At 39.0% G+C, this 21,713-nt stretch overlaps 2 protein-coding genes across 4 annotated transcripts in view; one reads left to right on the top strand and one right to left on the bottom strand.

Annotated features, from left to right (window-relative positions):
• Window positions 1–11,764, top strand: part of CCNK (cyclin K) — a 29,595-nt gene extending 17,831 nt beyond the window's left edge. The window contains exons 9-11 of the mRNA XM_039537913.1: window positions 5,581–5,614; window positions 6,409–6,480; window positions 10,406–11,764. Coding sequence (XP_039393847.1) covers window positions 5,581–5,614; window positions 6,409–6,480; window positions 10,406–11,013 — 714 coding nt within the window. The 3' untranslated portion in view covers window positions 11,014–11,764. The remainder of the gene's footprint in view (window positions 1–5,580; window positions 5,615–6,408; window positions 6,481–10,405) is intronic.
• A 79-nt stretch (window positions 11,765–11,843) lies between these two features.
• Window positions 11,844–21,713, bottom strand: part of CCDC85C (coiled-coil domain containing 85C) — a 158,083-nt gene continuing 148,213 nt past the window's right edge. For all 3 annotated transcript variants that reach the window (XM_039537914.1, XM_039537916.1, XM_039537915.1), the window contains 2 exons: window positions 16,979–17,077; window positions 11,844–15,574 (listed from right to left, as the gene is read on the bottom strand). In XM_039537914.1, coding sequence (XP_039393848.1) covers window positions 15,485–15,574; window positions 16,979–17,077 — 189 coding nt within the window. In that variant the 3' untranslated portion in view covers window positions 11,844–15,484. The remainder of the gene's footprint in view (window positions 15,575–16,978; window positions 17,078–21,713) is intronic.

Here is a 21,713-nt window from a genome sequence, read left to right as displayed (position 1 = left end):
CTTCTACATTGACACACTGATTTGACTTACGATTATAGGTTTCAAGTTTGACGCTTGGTCCAACAATGGAGTAGATTGTGGTTCTGAGTTCTGACTTACGACTTACCAACTGTAAGGAACCAATTGTGTCGTAAGTCTGAGGACTGCCTGTAATTGAAAACCTGAGTGGGTGCCAGGAGCAATTCACTTGCAGGGCCACAAGGGGGCATGCTTGAGAGCAGCACCCCATTACAAACCACTTAAAAGTTTTGCATATTTTCATCATGACAGTATTAAAAAAAAATTAATCTTGCAGACAGTTTTATGCATTCCATGTCTTGTGCTCTGTACCATCATCTGTTCTTTTAAAATAAGAAAGCACTCTACACAGTGGACAAAACCACATAAATATTCCAGCTGCACACTTATCCAAAGTCATTCCAGGGTCAAGTACAGCCTTTGGACCTCTATTTCATACACAGTTAACTAAATTGTTGTCTCTATTGCATTAATATTTTGATAATTTATTCAAACAGCAGTGAAATAACAAGTGCGTAATTCACACTAGAGCCTCTGGTATCTGTTTTCTCGGGCTATTTAGGATGTGCCCTCCCCTCTTTCTTATAAATTCTTAATGTCTTCTTATGACCTATTACTGCTAATGCAACTTTGATTTGGAGAGAACAGCAGGCAGCAGCTCTGGAGAAAAACAGACAATACAGTGAAAGATTTGGGGCTGAGGACGAGTGTGCAAAAGATCTGCCTGCTAGATAGAGATAGCAGGCAGAAAAAGTTAAGAATGCATAGGTCTGTGAAATCTCTAGTTTTTACATAGAATGTTATTTATTGCTGAAGCAAAGTCACATCTGCAGTGGAACATGGCAGCACTGTTGGAACATTGCACGTTTGCAGGACATGGTAGTTGAAGATGGAAAATAAAGAATACCAAATTCAGTTGAAACTTTAGGGGGAATTTTAGGTAGCCAGAATGTATTTGCTGCTCTCTCTCTCTCTCTCTCTCTTTCCCCCCCACCCCACCTCCCAAAAAAAAGAAAAAAAATTGTTTCATTGCACATTGTCTTCTTGCGTTGTAGGGTCTTAAGGACAGGACCTTTTTTATATTTGTCTGTGAGAAGTATGTAATCGGTTGGCACTAACTTCTGTCTGCAAATAGTCTAGGTATTTGTTTTAGGTCTTTCTTAAAAGAATGCATCTTCAGTAGCTTTAGGCTTCCAATCCCATGCTGAGGCATGAATTCATGAATTAACTTTGGAGGAACGAGAGTATACTCACTGAATCAACAGCATGATTTCCTGCAGCACCTGGAGTTTTCTTCAGGCTCATAAGTATTAAGCAGGCTTGATCTTGCTTAGTTGGAGATCTGATGAGGATGGTATCTGAGCCCACCTAACAGCAGCCTAGAGTGTAAATGGATGCCGAAAGGAGACTAATAAGCCGAGAATTTGTAGAGCGAGGTTAAAAAAAAAAAGACATCTAAAGCCTATAAAAAGTTAGACGTGTAAAGATGTGGGGGTTGTGGCAGGAGAGTGCAGTAGCGCAGATTAGATAATGCTTTATGTACCAAATTTATTCCATGCTAGGAAATTCATGACTTGGAAGCAATAAGATGCATAGTGCTTAGAGGATTTATTCATAGTTTGTACCCCAAAAACATTTTAAGTTAAACCTTACTAAGAGATTCTACCAGTGTCTGTAAATAGGAAATTGCATGACTGCCTCTTAAGATGTTATAGGAGAAATGTGTATATTCCTCAGAGCCAGATGCTCCACTTTGTCAATCATCATAGCTCAATTGAAGACAATGGAGATATGGAAATTTACATGAGCTGAGGAGATGGTCCCTGGTTTATAAAACCTTTCCAAATGCCTGTCTGTCTAAATCTGGCACCTTCTAAACTGTCGGTGGAGAAGAACATTTTGAACGTTCAGCTGATTACGGTCTCTGTATCCAATAATCTCTCCCATTGTTATTTTACTGAGGAAAAACTACCTTAAATGGTAAAACTAAAATATATGTTATTGGGGGCTGATACATTTGTATTGAAGATGTAAAATTTTCAAAAATACAGGTGCACATACAGTAGAACCTCAGAGTTACAAACACCTTTGGAATGGAGGTTGTTCATAACTCTGAACAAAAGGTTATGGTGGTTCTTTCAAAAGTTTACAGCTGAACAGTGGCTTAATACAGCTTTAAACTTTACTATGCAGAAGAAAAAAGATGCTTTTAAACATCTTAATTTAAATAAAAAAGGCACAGAAAGTTTCCTTAGCTTGTCAAATCTTTTTTTAAACTTGCCCTTTATATTTTTAGTAGTTTGTTTAATGCGGTACCGTACTGTACTTCCAGTTCCAAATGAGGGGTGTGGTGACTGGTCAGTTCATAACTCTGAGGTTCTACTGTATGTTGCAGGATTGCCTCATTTAAAGCTGCCGATGAACTCTTCAAGCTTCAAGTACTGTACTAGAAAAAAATATTACTATGGAACATGGGATATTGGTCAGCAACACAACTAAATAGCCAATTAAAAAAAAAATCTCCATAAACAGATTTTAGTAACCTTTGCTAGAAGAGGCAATATCTTACATGGAAGAATGGCTAAAAGGATTTTCAGTGATTTATTGAAGGAAAAAGATTACACTCGCTGACATGACTGGAAAAAGCACGTTGGTAGGCTTTTTTGACATGTGGTACATACTGCTTTTACATAAACAACTAGTCACAGATCTTATTAGTGTGAAATTTTGTCTGACCCATTTTATTAACTGACTCCTCCATCAGCTGCTTTCACTTACTCCATGATGATGGGGCGTCTTGGTGAAATTATTTTCGCAAGATTAGACTTTGTGAATAAATACAGAGTAACCTAATAAAATGGAATTTGGTCGCTGCTTGAAGTGATCATTTGACTCATTAGAGCAAACAATTTCGGAAGTCATCTCCATGATGGTCAAGGGGGAGTCACTTCAGATTTAAAATGGCTTATTTGATTTCACATGTAGGGAAGAACTTTTCATTTTGTGTGTCACTTTAGTGCTAATTAAGAATTTAAAATGTGGGATCATCATTTGGCATCAGTTAAAGCTGCTTGATCTGTTGGGTATTAAAATGCAGAATAAAACTATCTACCCTGGCAAAGTGGAATTATTGCTGCTTTGCATGTGTGTGATATGGAAAACTAGTGATCTCACAGTTTATTAACAATGTAGGTTGTGCTGTAACTTGGCCTGGAGCTTCATAGAGATTTAAAGTCATGCTTCCTGCCCCAGGGAGTGTCCCATCTAAATTAAACAGAAATGAGGCTAGCCAAGGGAAAGGAGGGATGTGAAGTAAGGCAAATAAGTCATTACAGAGTAAGAAAATCATAAGTTCTGATACCTAAACACAGACTGAAGCAGGGCAAAGTGGAGGAATTACACTGCACAGGAGTAGATAACTGGTGGAAAGCAAGGCAAAAGTAAATTTTTCAGACAAGGTTTGGAGAGGATAGTGAGGATAATTGCTACACAGAGGGATGTTATAACAGGCATAGAGTGTAGGATAAGAGTCGAATTAAAGTTAGCTTAAGTTTGGTTAAGGATATACTGTGTGTTGTAAAGAGGGCCCCAATCAGTAAGTAAAAGAAGGTCATGAGAATAAGTAGTATTACTAGTAGTGTGGGAAGGATATATGGTTTCAAAAGTAACTAATAAAATAAAGAGCGGCAGTAAGAAGACAAAGAAAAACTGTCATAAAAAAACCCAGCCCAAACCTTCCCATTGTTCTTCTGGTAAGCAAGGAGTGGGGGAGAAAATAAGTGAAGAAAGGGGGCTGTAAATCTTATGAGGATTAAAACTGGAACTAAGGGTCAGTTGTCTCAAGTTGATTTATAGCTGAAGTCAGCAAGCGGTGACCTCACTTGTTTGTTATGACTATAAAAAGTAAACCCCTAATACCTGTCTGACCATGCTGGAGCCAATCAGTATGGGTCTAAGCATGGGCCTAGCCCATTTGTAAGCATCTTGATCAAATGCTTATAAATGTTTTGGTACTGGTTGGATGTAGTAAATTGCTTATTAGTTAGGCTTTTTAGGCATTTTTAGAGCAATTGTATAAATACCCTTTGGCCTTTGGATTTAATAAAGGAATTAGTGTTAGATGGTTTCCCTTATCGATGTTTATAATTTCACATATTAATCATTCAGACATTTTGGCAAATCTCTAGAGAACATTTTTATAAGGTTATAGAATTATTTACCTCTAAAGTAAGCTATAAGAAAGAATTTAATTTAGTTCCAACTCCAAAGAAATTGCAATGTTTACTTAATGACATTAGTCAAGTTAAATTCTTTGGGCAAGATCCTGCAGTTATTGGGAGGAAATGTGTTTGCAGGGTTAGAGAAAGCAGAATCTCACCGGTTGTGTCTTGGAGACAGTGCAGACTTCCACTTACGGGCAGCATGGCTCAGGATAGACTTCAGGAATGTAGTTGTCTGCATTTGTGAAGTATTGGTGCAGAAGTTTTGGTGGATCTTACAGGAGCTCTGTAACTTGGCTGATTCCGCTAAGGAATTTAATTTCTTGATAAGCTTGTGTGCTCATTAAATTCCTGTTAGATTTACTGAACTTCTTAAACTACATTGGCTTGAGATGGCTGGTGCAGAATAGGTAGGAAGCCTACGAGTGTATACTTTAGTCTGCAAGAAAGTTTATAGAACTTAAAGGAATTCAGACAAATGAAAATAAATTTGCAGTTTCTACGCCAAGCCACTTTGTGGGAGAATGTTCCAAAAGAAAGTCGTGTCAGCGTGAAAGCATTTGATTTTCTCACTCCCATGTCTGTAAAACATTTCTCATTCACTCTGAATTTAGTGTGCGCCCACGTTCTGTGCTGTTACAATAATACTTGGCTCTTACAGAGTGTTTTCTACCTGAGGATTTTAAAGTGCTTTGCAAAGGGAAATATTTTTTTTCATTATCCTACTGACTGGGTAACTGAGGTATAAAGAGGTTAAATGACTTGCCAAAGTTCACACAACAGGTCAGAGGCAGAGCCAGAAGTAGAGCCCACGTCTCCCGACTTCCCGGTCAGCACTCTGTCCACTGCACCATGATGCTTCTTCAGTAGATTACAAATAAATTAATTTAGATGTGAATATTAAATGACAAGAATTACAAAGGCAGCTCTGTGTTCACACACAGTAGGTACGTTTTTCAAACTCTTCACTCTCTCACATTCTTAACTATCAACTCTCCTACCCAAATCAAATTACCCACTTCATATTGCCTGATTCAACCGCTCTTTGTGTGTAGAGTTTCTTTTGAAAGCCTTGGAACATCACAGGCCTTTTAGTTTTAAAAAAAAAAAAAAGGTTTAGGGCTTGTCTAGACCACAGTTCTCTCACTCGAATTGGAAACAGATTTAGTTAAATTGATGCAAAACCTGTGCATATACCAGGCCTTAATAAACTGCATCCTATTAGTATTAGCAGTATGTGTTTGCTAATTATGTTTTTATTTTTGAATTATTCAGATTTTATAATGTATAGTTCTGGAGATTGATGTGAATTTTTGTTTGTTTGTTTGTTTTTGACTAATAGGCTGTATCTCCCAAAGAAGAAACCAAGGCATCAGGTAGATATTGTAATTTTTTAATATATATATATATTATATCTTTCAATTTTTTAATAAGCAAAACTGTTTGCCAGAATAACTAATTCACTGCACCTTCTAAAATTGCTTCTAGGTCTGGAAATTACCCTGTTTGTTTGGTCTTGATTATGCAAGCTTAAATATAGACCTTCCAATTAAAAAAAAAAAAGGTTTTTTTTATTTGTGGAAGTACAGTATAATTATTCCTAAAGCATCATCCCTTTATCCTTATACAAATAGGCTGCTTAGTAGAACTAACAATTACTATTATAAAAGCTCCATCTCCATTATAACTTAAGAGTTTGGCCAATTACTGGCATGGCTTGCAGTCTGTACCCAAACATAGCATAGTTAATTACCACGTTTTTCTTTTGTCACAGAGTTAGGCCAACACATGTTTGTCTTCCAGTATCCACTTTGTAAAAATTATTTTGCTGTATACCCCAACTGTGCCTATGTTACAAGTTTGGCCAGTTCTTTCTTTTTCCATCTCTGTAGTAAAGTAACCATGTCTCCGTTCATAAAATCATGGTTAAAAGTTGTGGGTAGACCCTAATAATAAACTAACATGTGTGATGCTAGATTTCAGTTAAATTATTTAAATTTCATGCTGTGGTAATGCCTAGAGTCTCCAAACAAGTCGGGGCCCCACTTTACACAGCACAGTATAAACATAATAAAATAATCTTTTTCCCAAAACCCATTCTGGATTTCTGATGGAGCCATAACTAAACTTACATTTTTGTTGATGGGGCTTCCAAATTTGTGTTTTTCAGAACCACCACCATCTAAAATTCCTAAAATTGAGACATCTCATCCACCAATACCCCCTGTGCACCCACCTCCAGGTAAGGTTTTATTAAGAGTTAATTCCCAGCATGCTGTTCTTATTGGATCTTTTGGAGTTAAGTGCTTAACCTTGTTCTTCTGCTACTGTGGGCTAGAAGTGTCATGTTGGTTTGAATAAAGTTAATTGTAGTATGAAAGGTGATGAAATATTTGATAGTGTAATTAGAACAATGAGTGCATTAGTGAGATAATGACCAGAAGACTTCTCTGAACCTCCCAAACAGTCTGTTTTGCTCTGTCATATTTGTGGTTATGTACTGGATTGGTTTGAGGTGGTGATATCAAAGCTGATTTAGGACAAGTTACGGAAAATTTCAGGCCAAAAGGAATTTGAAAATATTAATTGAAAAAGCAAGGTTTTTCAACTTGCGATTTCACTTTTAACTTTAATGGGCACTATCTTTGTAACCTTGAATCTTCAAGTTTACAAAGTATTCTGTGCCAGTTTTGATAGTCTGTGGAGAAACGTATGAAGCAGCTGAAAACGTATAGAATCATAAAAATGTAGGGCTTGAACCTTGAGAGGTTCTCCTGTAATTGGAGGGATACCTACAACATCCGTGACAGGTATTCATCTAACCTGTTATTAAAAACCTCCAAAGACAGGGATTCCACAACCCCCCTTGGTAACCTATTTGAGAATAAAATAGGGGCTGGTTTCTCTACAATTCAGTATAGTGAATAGATCCTGCTTCTCCACTGTCATAAAACAGTGCACACTTCTTTTGAAGGTGGGTATGTGCAGCTATGATGCACATATCAGATTTATATAAATTATTTACAGTAGTCCTCACACTTAATTGAAATTTTATACAGGAAAGGGGGAAAAAAGCTGATCCTGTTCCTCTTTATAGTACAAAGCACACACCCTGCCACTGTGTTCTTCTGTCTCTTGTTGTCCCCTGTTAGGAGCTGTCATTTTTGGTTGCATTATATAGCACACACTATAAAATATTTATGTCATATCTCAGGGTCAGTGGAAGGACAGCTAATGTATCAAGGCACTGGAACCACAGTGCTACAATTTCTTTCACAAACATATGGCATTTTGGAGCATTGCAGGGTTCCTTGGCAGATCAAGTCCTCTTTAAGGAAATCAGCCAAGGAAAAGAACATCCCCTTACTGGTTGGCACTGTATAAGAATTAGAAACTATGTTCAGGTGTGTATTCTGAAGAGATATTACATGTGGGATTGTTTGAGGCAATTTGAAGCTACTGCCTGATGCTAGCATGGCACCTGTCACCCTTTTATGAAGACCATACAATATTTAATTATTCTATGTATTACCACTCCAACTATGAACGCCTTAAAAATTCAGCATTTCCTACAACAATTATGATGGAATAGGAACTTTCATTCATCCTATTTTCAGTTACTCGCAAATTTTAAGCTTCAGATCTGTCATGGACTTAGCCCTCCATGAGGAAGAGTCAGGTGTCTGAAAACTTTTTGCAAATAAAGTTTTAACTAACTGAAAAATAATATGCTGGCCATGCAAGGTTTTTTATTTTTCATATCACTTGTAAGCTGATGTAGGAAATCTCTTCAAGTGTCAAATTCAAGAACTGACAATGCAGCTCTTCAAAGGCAGATGTATTAATCTGCAACACTGGCTCCTGGGTAAAAATCCTCCTATTGGTTGTAGTTGTGTCAAAATGGTGACCTTCCCAAAGGGATATAGGAACAACAAGAGGGGGACAATAAGACAGTGGGAATCTGCTCAACATCTGAGATGTGTATACACAAATGCAAAGGAGTATTGTGGGTATATTACCAGGAGTTTCATAGGTAAGACGTGGAGGTTATTGTCCTGTTCTACTTGGCACCGATGAAGCCTCAGCTGGAGCATTGTATCCAGTTTTGGGCACCACACTTTAGGAAAGATGTGGACAGACTGGAGAGAGCCCCAAAGAGAGCAACAAAAATAATGGGTTTTAAAAACATGACCTTATGAGGACAGGGGAAAATACTGCAAGTGGTTTTAGTCTTGAGAAGAGAAATGGGGAGGGAGAGGAGGAACCTGATAGTCTTAAAATAGGTTAGGGCTGTTACAGAGAGAATGGTGATGGATTATTCTACAGCCACAGGGCAGCATGTGCAGGCTTGTCCCTCTCAACTTTCTTTTGCATTGTCATTTTAATTCAACTGTTGGGCAGTGGTGAAAGGGCAGCTCTGCAGACCTGCCCTATACAGCTTTTTCAGTGAAAAGATACTTTGTACCTTGTTATAAAAGTGAACTATTCTGTGTACAAACAGGACATGTGCCTTAGCTTTGTGTAACAAGTTTATTTCCATAAGTCAAGCATTTTAAAACTCACTACTGTGGATTCTGAAGATACTGCCATTGGGTCCTATCATGGAGAACATTGGTCTACCCTTAGTTCAGACCAGCTTTGATCTGATTTTTAACTTCCCCCAACTTTTGTCCAATCAACTTGAAGTTTCCTGGGTGTGATCTTGTGCCAGTTTAAGATTTTTTTGGTTTTGGGAGTAGGGAAAGGGACTAATAGAAATTAGACAAAAGTGTTTGTGAGAGGAATGCTCAGATGAAATGACCCAAATTTTGTAACCCTTTCCTAATGCTTGTCTGTTTCACTGTCTCAAATCTCTGTAGCCCTTGCATGTGGAATGATTGCACTTAGAAACTAATATTCTGGTTGGGTTTTTTTCCACTGCCTCTGCTCTTTAGCTGATTTTTCTTTGCATCTAGCTTTTGGGACATGTGGGGCTTATTGTAAGGCGGAAAGCCACAAAAAAAGTGCTGTTGCTGTCAGCAGGCTGGTTGACCAGATATTCTCGAATGTAGTTAGCGTTCAGTGATGTAGAACCCAACAGACCAGGGCTCACCATGAGCCTGCCCTTCCTGCAAGCTGGCATTGTGCGCATATTCTTACAAGGTACCTGAAGATAATTTAGAAAAACAGACGTAGTGATAAGAAATGTTAAATTGCAAAGTAACACATTTTATTTTAGATGGCTATAGATCAGCATAGACAGGAGTAAGCTTTGTGTTGCATCTTTTCTTTTCTTAGCAGACCTAAGGTTCATGTTTGCTTACATGGAAGGGGCCAAAACAGTAGCATATACTGTGACCTTTTGTAAACTTTCCCATAATCTTAGTAGCCTCAATAAGTTCTAACACAGGAATCAAAACTGGTGCAGAAATTCAAATCCCAACTCATCAAAAGAATTCTTTTCATTGTATCACATTTGTTTCCTAGAGTAGTTAAAAGATGTTGAAGGTAACGTCAGCACAGGCATTTGGTGGCTTTGTTCCTAAGCATCTGCTGGACTGTATGGATTTAGTCAACTGTTTATCTGTACTGGTCATAGAACAATCTCAGCAGTGTGGAAGGAATAAAGGTTTCAGAGTAGCAGCCGTGTTAGTCTGTATCCGCAAAAAGAACAGGAGTACTTGTGGCACCTTAGAGACTAACAAATTTATTTGAGCATAAGCTTTTGTGGGCGACAGCCCACTTCATCAGATGCATAGAATATTCTCACACCTCTTGTCAAATGGTCTGTAATGGGCTATCTTGATTATCACTACAAAAGTTTTTTCTCTTAATTAATTAGCCTCTTAAAGTTGGTAGGACAACTCCCACCTTTTCATGTTCTCTGTATGTGTTCCATTCTATGCATCCGATGAAGTGGGTTGTAGCCCATGAAAGCTTATGCTCAAATAAATTTGTTAGTCTCTAAGACTAATAAAGTTAATTTTCACTGTGGGGTATCTGCTGTTTCTTCTGTGTTTTGACCTTAGAAGGTCTTATTGCATGTGATTTCCAAATATTTTAGCTGCAGAACAAACAGAAAGAGAGCAGGCTACTATGTACAACATATTAACATTTTAAGAAAAACATAGCAGTGTAGGTAGTACTTATTGCTGTGCTACAGAATAAGCTTCTTTTGTCTGTTGCAGACCGTAAGCTTCCTTTGACAACTGCAGTTTCAATGGGAGAAGCAGAGCAAAGTACTACAGTGGACTCTGTAGACATACCAAAGGTCCAGATTCCTCCTCCAGCTCATCCTGCACCCGTACATCAGCCACCACCTATGCCTCATCGTCCTCCACCACCTCCACCTTCCAGCTACATAACTGGGATGTCCACTACAAATTCTTACATGTCAGGGGAAGGTTATCAGAGTCTTCAGTCAATGATGAAAACCGAAGGACCAACCTATGGAGCTTTGCCACCAGCTTATGGACCACCAACTCACTTACCGTATCATCCTCACGTGTATCCTCCTAACCCTCCTCCACCTGTTCCTCCACCTCCGCCTACATCATTTCCACCCCCTAATATCCCACCACCTACTCCTGGGTACCCTCCTCCACCTACGTACAATCCTAACTTCCCACCTCCACGACTGCCTCCAACTCATCCACCTCCAGGGCTGGGAATGCCACCAGCCAATTATCCCCCTCCCACAGTTCCCCCTGGTGGACAACCACCAGTACCACCTCCAATACCACCACCTGTTATGCCACCTGTTGCAGGACTTGGACGTGCTACATGGATGAGATAGCATGAGAATTGTGTACAAATATCTTTTAATTTTGAGGAATAGTTTAAAAGGCAGAATACTTGAGCAGCGACCATATTGTAAAGATAAATAGGAAAGTAATTTGTATAATCTAGATTCTGGTATAGTATATAAAGACATGGAACAGTGAAATGGAATCTTAGTTGACCTACTTGCAGTATTGTTAATGGCAAGATATATAGGCTTTTAATATAGACATGGCAGAGATAATTAAAAATCTAAATTTATACATTTGATTTAAAACTAAGTTGTCTGACTAAATTGTCTTGAGTTATTCCAGCACTGGATTACTTTGTACTAGTGACTTTAACCAGCCATATTGGCTCATTTATATCGGTAAGAAGTAAATTTTCTTCTAGAAATCAGTGCCTACTTTTGAGTACCAGAATAGTCAGATATCCTGAAGTTCCATCTAGAGTGTTTAAAAAAAAAAAAAAAAAGTTCATTTTCATTAAGTAGCTCTCAGAGCTACTTTATTTAATATGTATATATTTACAACCCCCGGCTGACATAAATCATTTTGAGATGTTTGCCTTGCTAATATTTTTGTTTTGGAATGAACTATCTTGAAAAATTAAGTATGTTTACACCTATTTGCAAATTCCTGTACATAAATATATATATTTTCTAAGTGTGAAAGTCTGAATGTAACAACATACTGTGATTTACACCTGGGTTATAAATAGGACTGCTTCATTCACTTGTACCCAAATAAAACTGAATCTGAATTTAATGGATTTTCCAAGTTATTTCAAAATCTTTTTTCCCCAGTAGCTCTACATAGTCTGTCTCCCTAAAATTACTGTTCATGTTTATACTTCTGCAAGAGGAAATCTTATTCTATGTAGGTGTTTTACCTCTGACTAACTCACTGTAAGAATATTTCAGCAGTGTTCTATCAAAATTTCAAAGCATCACAGCTCACTTACAAAGAATGTACTTTATTTTATTCAACTGAAAGTATACACTATCACAATCTCATACTTCATTTTTACTAAAATATTTCAAATGAATGTTTTACACATCAAAAAAATCTGATTCCCCCCTCCCCAAAGTGATTCAATAAAAGGTATAAATGCGTGCTAATGTCTAAAGATTTTGCTATGTACACAACAGTGGGTGCTAATTTATTCCAGTTTCTTTTGTAAATCATATACAAGAGGGCTGTAAGATCACAGGTTTAACAGAAATCAAACTTCAAACTGATTTCCCAAAGCAGTTCAAATAGACTTTCCCCACATTATGAAAAATATACAATTTTATCACTTTACAGTCATGCACTTTGAAAAAGATCAGTAGTACTTTTTTCCCCACCCAGTTTCTAAAAAGATAAAAGGTCACTTTAACACTGATTTATATCTAATAATATTTGGATAAAAATGTGCCATTCTCAAGGGTGGGCTCAGCAGTCTTATTAAAGGTGCAACGCGCCTCCTGAAGTTGGTTACACCACAGCATTTCAAAATGCCTGTTTCACTCAAAGAAAACTTAAGGGCCTGATTCTGCTTTCCTAAAGCAAGCAAAACTCCATTTGAAGTCAATGGAAGCTTTGTTTGTCTCAGGGCTGCAGAATTTGGAGCCTCTAAATAGACTGGGGACAGTAGCCCCATGTATATCAACTTAATGGCCACCATTTTGGGGAGGGTTTCCCTCAAACTTACTATACAAAGTTTTTCAGGTCGTTTTCACAGTAGACCTAGAGCATAGTAAAGAGTGAATTGAAATGTGCATATAAAACATCTTTTTAGACAACTGAAAGTTTAGCACCCAAGTCATTCTGTAATGTCATTGAGTGTCTTTTTCCCCCCAGGAAGACACTTTTTTTTTTTTTTAGCTCAAATGGAGCCAAATACAAAGTAGCAAACTTTTAAAAAAAATACATGCAGCACTAACTTTCATGTACTTCTATAAAATCAACAATGCACATCTTGCATTTGGGGCTTATGCTGCCAAGTAGAATCATACAAAATATAATTTTACCCTACTAGTATAAAGGATCCTGCAGTGGTTTAACTAAAAAGTCTGTCTTCTAAGCCAGCTCTCTGGGGTGTACAGCCATACGACATGCCTCAGGTTTAGTGCTGTTTCCCCTTTAGTTAAGAGTTTAAGATCTGCAGATGAAACCAGAATATGGACAAAGCTTCAAGCCACAAAATGGCTTGTGATAGATATAGCTGATTAAGAGTAAATTTGGATGAGTAGGTCAGAACCAGTGAGAGAAGTAAACTGGCTAGTTTTAGCTCTGTCCTGTTGAGAGGGAGGGATCATTAAATGCTTATTTGTTAGTCTAAGCTACTTAGAGACCAGCAAGCACATTATCAATACTATCAACACTCTACAGGCTTTACTGGCAACACTTCTGCTGCTTTAGTTGAAATTTGCTGAAGTAAATCAATTCTGCTCCCTAACACTCAATCCAGAGTTTGGACACTGGCATAATTACAATGGCCTTTCAAGTAGATGGATTGAGCAGCCATATATACATTTTATAGCTCAGAGGGGAAATTAAAACTTTCTTTGCTGCCTTACTCTGGAAGGAAAAAAATCATGCTTTTCCCCTCCCCTTTATATGAAGGAAACAGTTGAGCAAAAAAGAAAAGAAACTGATGGGTCGTATAGACAGTAATAGGCTGAAAATGGTCAAAACGAAAAGCTAGGAAGAGGAAATTCAGAATGCTCTAGAGGTCAACCAGTGTGCCATTTTCTAGGCTAGTTTCTGCCAGGCTACACAGACTGCATAAACCTAGTATAGAGTTACAGTTTGTCAGCTCAATAGTGGCTGACACAGCTGAGGTACGCTTTAGGGGGAAGTGAACTGCTGTTGAGGGAGTTTCTAATAACTCACTGATCTCAGCTACCAGGGCCCATTCTTATTCTACAGTGACTGCTGAATTTTTATTTTGTTTATATTCCTGTTTCTTTATTGCTCAATCCTGCAAATTCCTTACTCAGGCAAGTAGGCTCATTAGACAGTGAGACTATTCACTTGTGTTAGAACCTGCAGGACTGACAGTTATTTGTAGGTGCTTCGTGCTAATCGGAGTCAAGAACTCAGCTAATGCAAAACAAATGTATCTAATCGTAACAACCTCCAACTGCATTTAGGTAACTGACTGATTTTTCTAACGTGGCAACATCTGAAGTCATTAAAGCTTCAAACTAAGCACCAAAACCAATGCCATTTTTGAAGAGGTGGCATTGAATCTACATGCACGTATTAAGATTATTTTATTTTACAAGGGCAGGTTTACTAACTGAGTCCAGTTTCCTGTAGACTATTGGAGGGGAAAGGGAAAGAACATCTCATGAAATACAGGGCCAGATCTTGTGACAAGATGGAACCGAAAGGGGTCAACTCAACCTCTTACTACAGCTCCACAAGCAGCTACTCCACAATACCAAAATATGTCTCGTTATTTTTATATATAGAAGGAAAAAAACACTCCATTTTGGTTTAACAAAAATAAAGCTTAAATGGCAGCAACAGCCTCATGTGACAGCTTCTGTTGATATAGCATTTACGCAGCTCTGAATGGCTGTTGCTTTGATTACATCACAAAGTAACCAATTTAGTTCAGTATTTCAACAAGGACATTAAAAAAAAATCCTTATGATGTGAGTGAATGTCAAGACAAACACAAGGATCCGAGAGAGAAACTCCTCCTGTCGAAACGGTGAGCCATATTGGCGGAAAGCTGTTCTTACCTAAGCATTTAACAGTAAGAGCTTTACAAGAACAGTGTTACCATATTCAGACTGGATTATGGCTAAATGACTTGAAATTATTCACATTATGACTGCAGTATCATTTGTTCCATTAAAATCACGTCACTAGCAGCTGAAATGGAGGCTCAGGCTATTCTGCATACCTGATATGGACCTGTGTCATGGTCAATACGGTACAACATACAAGGTGCTTTCAGTGTTTTATCATTCCGCAAAGTATTTTATATGACAGCTTTTGAAAATAGTTGCATGTCATCCTCCAAAAATAAGGACCTCCAAGCACTTTTAGCAGCTCAGTAAAGGGACAGCCAATAAGCCACCTGATTCCGATTTTTGTTTCCTTGGGAGAATCCAAAAACATGCTGCATAGAGCCACCAGCCTAGTTATGAATCAATTAACGAGCAGGTGGACAGAAGCAATACAAAATAACTTCTCCAGATTAGGGTTCCATTTTTCCTCCTAGAAATTCTCTTGTTAGGTAATTCTACATAGAGACCATACAACAAAGCAGGTTTGCACTACAATACAAGTGACACAAGTCTGCGGTTATAGGATGATTAACCCATTTAACATTGGTTCCAGATCATAGCCTGGAGGCTAAGCCTTTAGCTGCCATATTTACACTATAGACAGTTGCAAAAAAAAATCCAAACTGGCTGCTAGAAACAGAGCTCTCTTCCTCTCTGATTCTTTATAGAGTTGCTTCTAGTTTTCAGCATGACGTTCCTACAATGGCCCCTTGAACTGGTTTCCTGAAAGGTGTTGCCTGATGGATGGTTTGGAACTTGCTGCATCACCCAACTTTCGCCAGACAACCTGTGAGAAAGGGGGGGAAAGATTGCAGTTGATGAGCTACATTATTTGTCTGGAAGTCAAAATAGGCAGGTTTCCAAACCAGAGTTGCAGTTCTACATATGACCATTAGATGGCACTTCTGCACTAAATTACATGTTCTGCAGGGGATTAACTATAGTATTTGTATATTCAGGAATGTAAACGTTTTTTTTAAACCCTGTTTTTTGACGGGGTGGGGTTATGTAGGGCAAATTTGGGACTAGCTTTTAAATTCGTTCATGCTTTAGGTGGGGAAAGGAAGAAAATCCACACTGAACAGTTTCTGATCTTCCTGCCCAACATCACCTTTTTAAAAATTAAGTCACCAAAATAATACATTCATATTTTCCATAAATAAAATCGTATCACATTTCTGCACCAATGTGCCATTCCAGTAGTTTTGAAACACACCATCACCAACCTATTCAAAAAATTTGCAGAGTTTTGCTTCCTCTGCAATTCTCGTGCATGAAAAAGGCCCCACTGATATTCTGCCTTGCAATATGGATTTCAAAGAGAATATGCCACAGTGTTTCCCAGAGTCCCTGCTCTGGGAAACACTGCACTGTCAAGCAGAAAATCCTCTAAAACACGTGACTCTCAGCTTGAGCAATGTTTTAACAGCAATACAAAGCTCACTTTTCATCCACAGTGTGTACCTAAGTCATTTTTCTTATTAGATCATTCTGCCTGGAATAAAAGGTAGTGGAGCAGCAGTAGCAAGCAGCCACACCTCAGCCAGAGCAAAGTTCTGGCACAAATGCTCAGTTTATAATATGTGGCAACCTCCGTATACAATGTGGTTGCTAGGCCAAACATGTTAGCGGGTGCCAAAAATCATATGTAATCACCCCTACTGGATTCAAACAAGAGGATTCTAATTCTGACATCAGATTATGGTCACTCAATTTCTATGACTTTAAATACCCTAAAACACATAAATTAAGGCAAAAGGACCAACCTATGCTTTTAATCAACCATATAATTCTCAGGGACATCCAGGGGACCTCTGCTTACAAATCAAGATCAATACACAGGGCTGAAAATTGAAACCTCCTAGCCAGGTAAAGACAGTTGCATAACTGTCAATCAGCCCTAATAGGATAAGCCACTCTCTCCCAGGAAATGAGTGGGGCAGGTGGTGTCTGTATCCTTTAAGGCAGCTCAGCCCTAGGTTTCTTCTGTGCAAATGCATCAAATTAAGTATTCAGGTATTTGATATTTGGCTCCTGCCCGTACAGAATTTAGCGGAGCTTCAATTTAGTTTTCCTGATGACTGAATTTCTCTGTGGGTTTCAAACAAGGCTGACACACAGAACAGATGCTACAAAACATTAGGACCAAAATAACACTATATAAAATACTACAAATAAAAAGAGTTATTACATTGCACATTTCACGAACAATTGCTTTCTCCTTTTCACTCAGGTCTTCTTCATAGTTATCTTGCATTTGCCTGTCCAAATTTTCATGGACTTCAAGGACCTACAAACAAACAAATTGCCAAAGTATTATACTTCTCAAAGATCAATTACATCTTCTGCAAGAACACTAGCTAGTATTTAAAATGACGTGGCCTACCACATCCCCAATCCTATAAACTGCTGCTCCCACAAAGAGATGCAATCCCTTCAATGAGTGCAGCACTCAAGCCATGGACTATCAGGGACAGGAGCAGAGCTTTAGCACTTGTCTACATCCACTTTACCTATGTTGGTTTGAAACTGGTATAGCTAAAGCAGTGAGAATGCAGTTCTACCAGGTAAAGATGCTCATATCAGTATAGCTTAGTCCTGTGAATGCACATGAATAAACTATACTGGTATAAGACTCCGTTATACCTGCATCTATATTAACGGTTGTACTGCTTTAACTATACCTGTAAACAAATCACACCCCTAACTAAAGAAGTTAAGTTGGTACAAAAAAAACTCTGTGCAAGAGTGGACCAGGCCTTCCAATGTAAACTCCTCAAGGCAGGGACTGTCTCCTCCGATGTGAATGTAATCTGTTTAATTCTCTCTCGTAACAGTCAGTTGGGCCGTGATACTTATGCAATTACTCACACGTGTAAACGTTTGCAGGACTGGGGGCCTTAGCCATTCATTTTCTCCTACTATGCCGGTGGGTCTTTTACACAGCAACAAGGGAGAGAAAAGCATTTTCAAATAGGATAATGTGATTGGAAAAGCACAAAAATTGGCAGGGGGCTCAGGGAGAAGTGGGATATCTGAAGTTACTTGTAACTCATTTTCTTGACTCTCTGCCTCCCATCCAGTTGACAATGTCTTATTAAAATCGCATTATTTTTATGTATAAAAACCTGATTTTAGATAATGCTTAGAGGTTGCTAAAAAGAGTTTTTCCTTTTCTCTGATGTCCAAATTGTAGGGTTCATGGTATTAAACCCACCTGCCTTTACAGGTGGAGACACACAAAAATAGCACCAATATATTAAAAACCTTCTAAAACATTTTTAAAATAGCTTTTTCTGTCAAATCTGTTGCATGAATAAAAGCACAGCATGGTAGGACACTAAATAGTCATTTTACTGACATGTGTTTGGAATGACCTACATAACTCATTCATGGCTTTGTTACTCACACATAATGTGCTCAGACTGCACCTCAGACTCCTGGAAATAAGATTTTTAAACCACTCACCATGTTGCCTCTTTTTTATGCTAAAGGAATACACATACAACACATACACCCTTACAGCAGGTATATTTGTGTGTGCATAAGTGTAAGCATGCAAATGAACTACAGGATTAGATTCATTACAAGGATGGATTTCACTCTTGAAGCATCCAGCACTGACCACTGCTAGAAACAGGATACTAGCCTATATTATTCATTGGTTTGTTCAAGCACAGAAATCCTGCTGTATGCTAAATGTTTCAGTTATAAAACTAGGTCATTCTCTTAGGGCCCTTAACCTACTTTTTAAAATGTACCAACCACTAGTTTAACCAATATATCTGGGACCAGTGGAATGTGTGCACAAACATTAAGTTTACCTAGATTAACCTTTTTAATGGAGCATGTGAAAGACATACCAGCCCTGATAAATAAAATGTCTATTTTTCTATTAAAAAGGAAGGAATTGATTAATTATAGCTCCAGCTGGACTCACACTTTGAACAAGCTTGTTTGGAATCAGTACGCCTCTGACTCTCAACTGTACAATCAAATCCCAGTGCAGACCACCAGAAATATCTTGCTATAAAGCAAACTCTGGCTGTATCCACAGGGTAAATGTCCAGGGCAACTCTGGGGTAGATTAATTAAAACTTCCATATCTGATTCTATCGGTCAGCGATCTTTCAGGTACATGAGTCTCAAAGGGAGAATATTTACTATATTTTCTATTACTTCAATTTAAATTTAAATTACATTCCCCCTAGCAGAGCTGGATTGATGAACAGTGGGCAGGTAAGGAGGTCAAAGGTGCATGTTAAATTCATTTATCACATGGTTCTATAACATATAATATGGCACATACATTTCACCTCAGTGAATGAAGCTATACTGATTTACACCAGCTGTGGATCTGACCTCAAAGCAGCTTACAAATATACATACACACAACCACTGGACTAAATCCTCAGCTGCTTTAAATCAGTGCATGCTATCTAGAAATCTGACCCATGGTGTTTGTATCTCTCTATCTCTCTCTCTGTCTCTCACACACACACATATCAGGAATAATTTCATCCACAGATGAAATGCAGGTATAGTTTAGGATGGAGCCTAGCAACTGTCCCCAAGGAATCCATTTTGAAGCACTTGGAGGAGAGGAAGGTGATCAGGAACAGTCAACATGGATTCACCAAGGGCAAGTCATACCTGACCAACTTGATTTCCTTCTATAATGAGATAACTGGCTCTGTGGACGAGGGGAAAGCAGTGGATGTGATATATACCTTGACTTTAGCAAAGCTTTTAATATGGTCTCTCACAGTATTCTTGCCAGCAAGTTAAAGAAGTATGGATTGGATGAATGGACTATAAGGTGGATAGAAAGCTGGCTAGATCGTCAGGCTCAACAGGTAGTAATCAATGGCCTGATGTCTAGTTGGCAGCTGGTATCAAGCGGAGTGCACCAAGGGTTGGTCTGGGGCCAGTTTTGTTCAACATCTTCATTAATGATCTGGATGATGGGATGGACTGCACCCTCAGCAAGTTCACGGATTACAGTAAACTCAGGGGAGAGGTAGATATGCTGGAGGGTAGGGATAGGATCCAGAGTGACCTAGACAAATTCGAGGTTTGGGCCAAAATAAATCTGATGAGGTTCAATAAGGACAAGTGCAGAGTCCTGCACTTAAGGCAGAAGAATCCCATGCACCACTACAGGCTGGGGACCGACAGGCTAAGCGGCAATTCTGCAGAAAAGGACCTGGGGATTACAGTAGATGAGAAGCTGTATATGAGTCAACAGTGTGCCCTTGTTGCCAAGAAGGTTAACGGCATTTTGGGCTGCATTAGTAGGAGCACTGCCAATAGATTGAGGGAAGTGATTATTCCCCTCTATTCGTCACTTTTGAGGCACATCTGGAGTATTGCATCCAGTTTTGGGCCCCCCACTACAGAAAGGATGTGGTCAAATTGGAGAGAGTTCAGTGGAGGGCAATGAAAATAATTAAGGGGATGGGGCACATGACTTATAAGGAGAGGCTGAGGGAACTGTGTTTATTTAGTTTGCAGAAGAGAAGAGTGTGGGGAGGGGGAGATTTGATAGCAGCCTTCAACTACCTGAAGGTGGGGTTCCAAAGAGGATGGAGCTAGGCTGTTCTCAGTGGTGGCAGATGACAGAACAAGGAGTAATGGTCTCAAGTTGCAGTGGGGGAGGTTTAGGCTGGATATTATGAAAAACTATTTCACTAGGAGGGTGGTGAAGCACTGGAATGGGTTACCTAGGGAGGTGATGGAACTTCCATCCTTACAAGTTTTTAAGGCCTGGCTTGACAAAGCCCTGGCTGGGACGATTTAGTTGGGGTTAGTCTTCTTTGCGCAGGGGGTTGGATTAGATGACCTCCTGAGGTCTCTTCCAACCCTAATCTTCTATGATTCTGTGATCTGTCAACAGCACAGAACCATTTAGGTCAGGAAATAAAGACTGTCACCTTATCCAGAAACTACAGGAGAAATACATATAGGCAGAATGGGATTGTAGTGTGAGTGGTCATGTCTCCCTCTGTTGGTAGTACCAGCAACTACACAGCCTGCTCAAATGTTAAAAGACTTTTAGTTTTTTAGTGCTGGAGGCCCTAGTCCTGATCCCCACAGACAGCTATGTGCGCTGTGTGTATGTAGCCATGGTTCATTATACAGTGACACCACCAGACTGGATTGTCTATGGATCTTAGTATCAGAGGGGTAGGTGTGTCTCTAAAAAGCAACAAAGTCCTTAGGCTTATAGATTAACAGAGCAGCTGCAGCTTCTTGCTTGTGGGTGAATACCCACTTATCTCTGAAGAAGTGGTATTCACCAGTAAAGCTCATGTGCTGCAACGCCTGTTTGTCATAAAGTGCCACAGGATTCTTTGTTGCTTCTATGGATCTTAGATACTCAGGACAAGGGGAAACATGTACCACACCAGCCTAGTACATGTCAAGTGAATTTCTCCTTCTAGAGGCTGGCCCTAGTGACTTTACCACTTGCTACCAAGTCAAAAGTTCTCCTTTACCTCAAGTGGTAGGGTCCTAGTTTCGACCCCCAGGGACAAATCAGGTCTATATGTGTATGAAGCCACAGTCTTTTACAGAATTACATAAAATGATCCCTACTCTTATGAGAACTGCCACAGGATTTTCAATGACCAAAAGTGTATAAGACCTTTGGTATGTATCTCATTCTGAAGTGGCACCCAAAGCTTCCTAAAGCCACCTTGGGCCATTGGTTCAGTCAGAACTGAGGAACTCAAAAGGTAACCAGCTTGTAGTATTGTGACTTTTCCTTGCAGGTCTCCCAACCAAAAGCTGGCCACACTTGAACTTGCTTAGCTGGTAAGTGTGTGACAAGGTAATGGCTTGAGGTGGCATGACTACTGGTCAGTAATAATCTGGCTGAATAGTTCTCTTCCATCTCTGATTACTATGATTCCATCATTAGAGAA

Source organism: Mauremys reevesii, linkage group 4, assembly GCF_016161935.1.
Source record: "Mauremys reevesii isolate NIE-2019 linkage group 4, ASM1616193v1, whole genome shotgun sequence".
Classification (NCBI taxonomy): domain Eukaryota; kingdom Metazoa; phylum Chordata; order Testudines; family Geoemydidae; genus Mauremys; species Mauremys reevesii.
The sequence above is the reverse complement of the archived record's forward strand: the minus strand, read 5'-3'. Positions and strand labels throughout refer to the sequence as shown.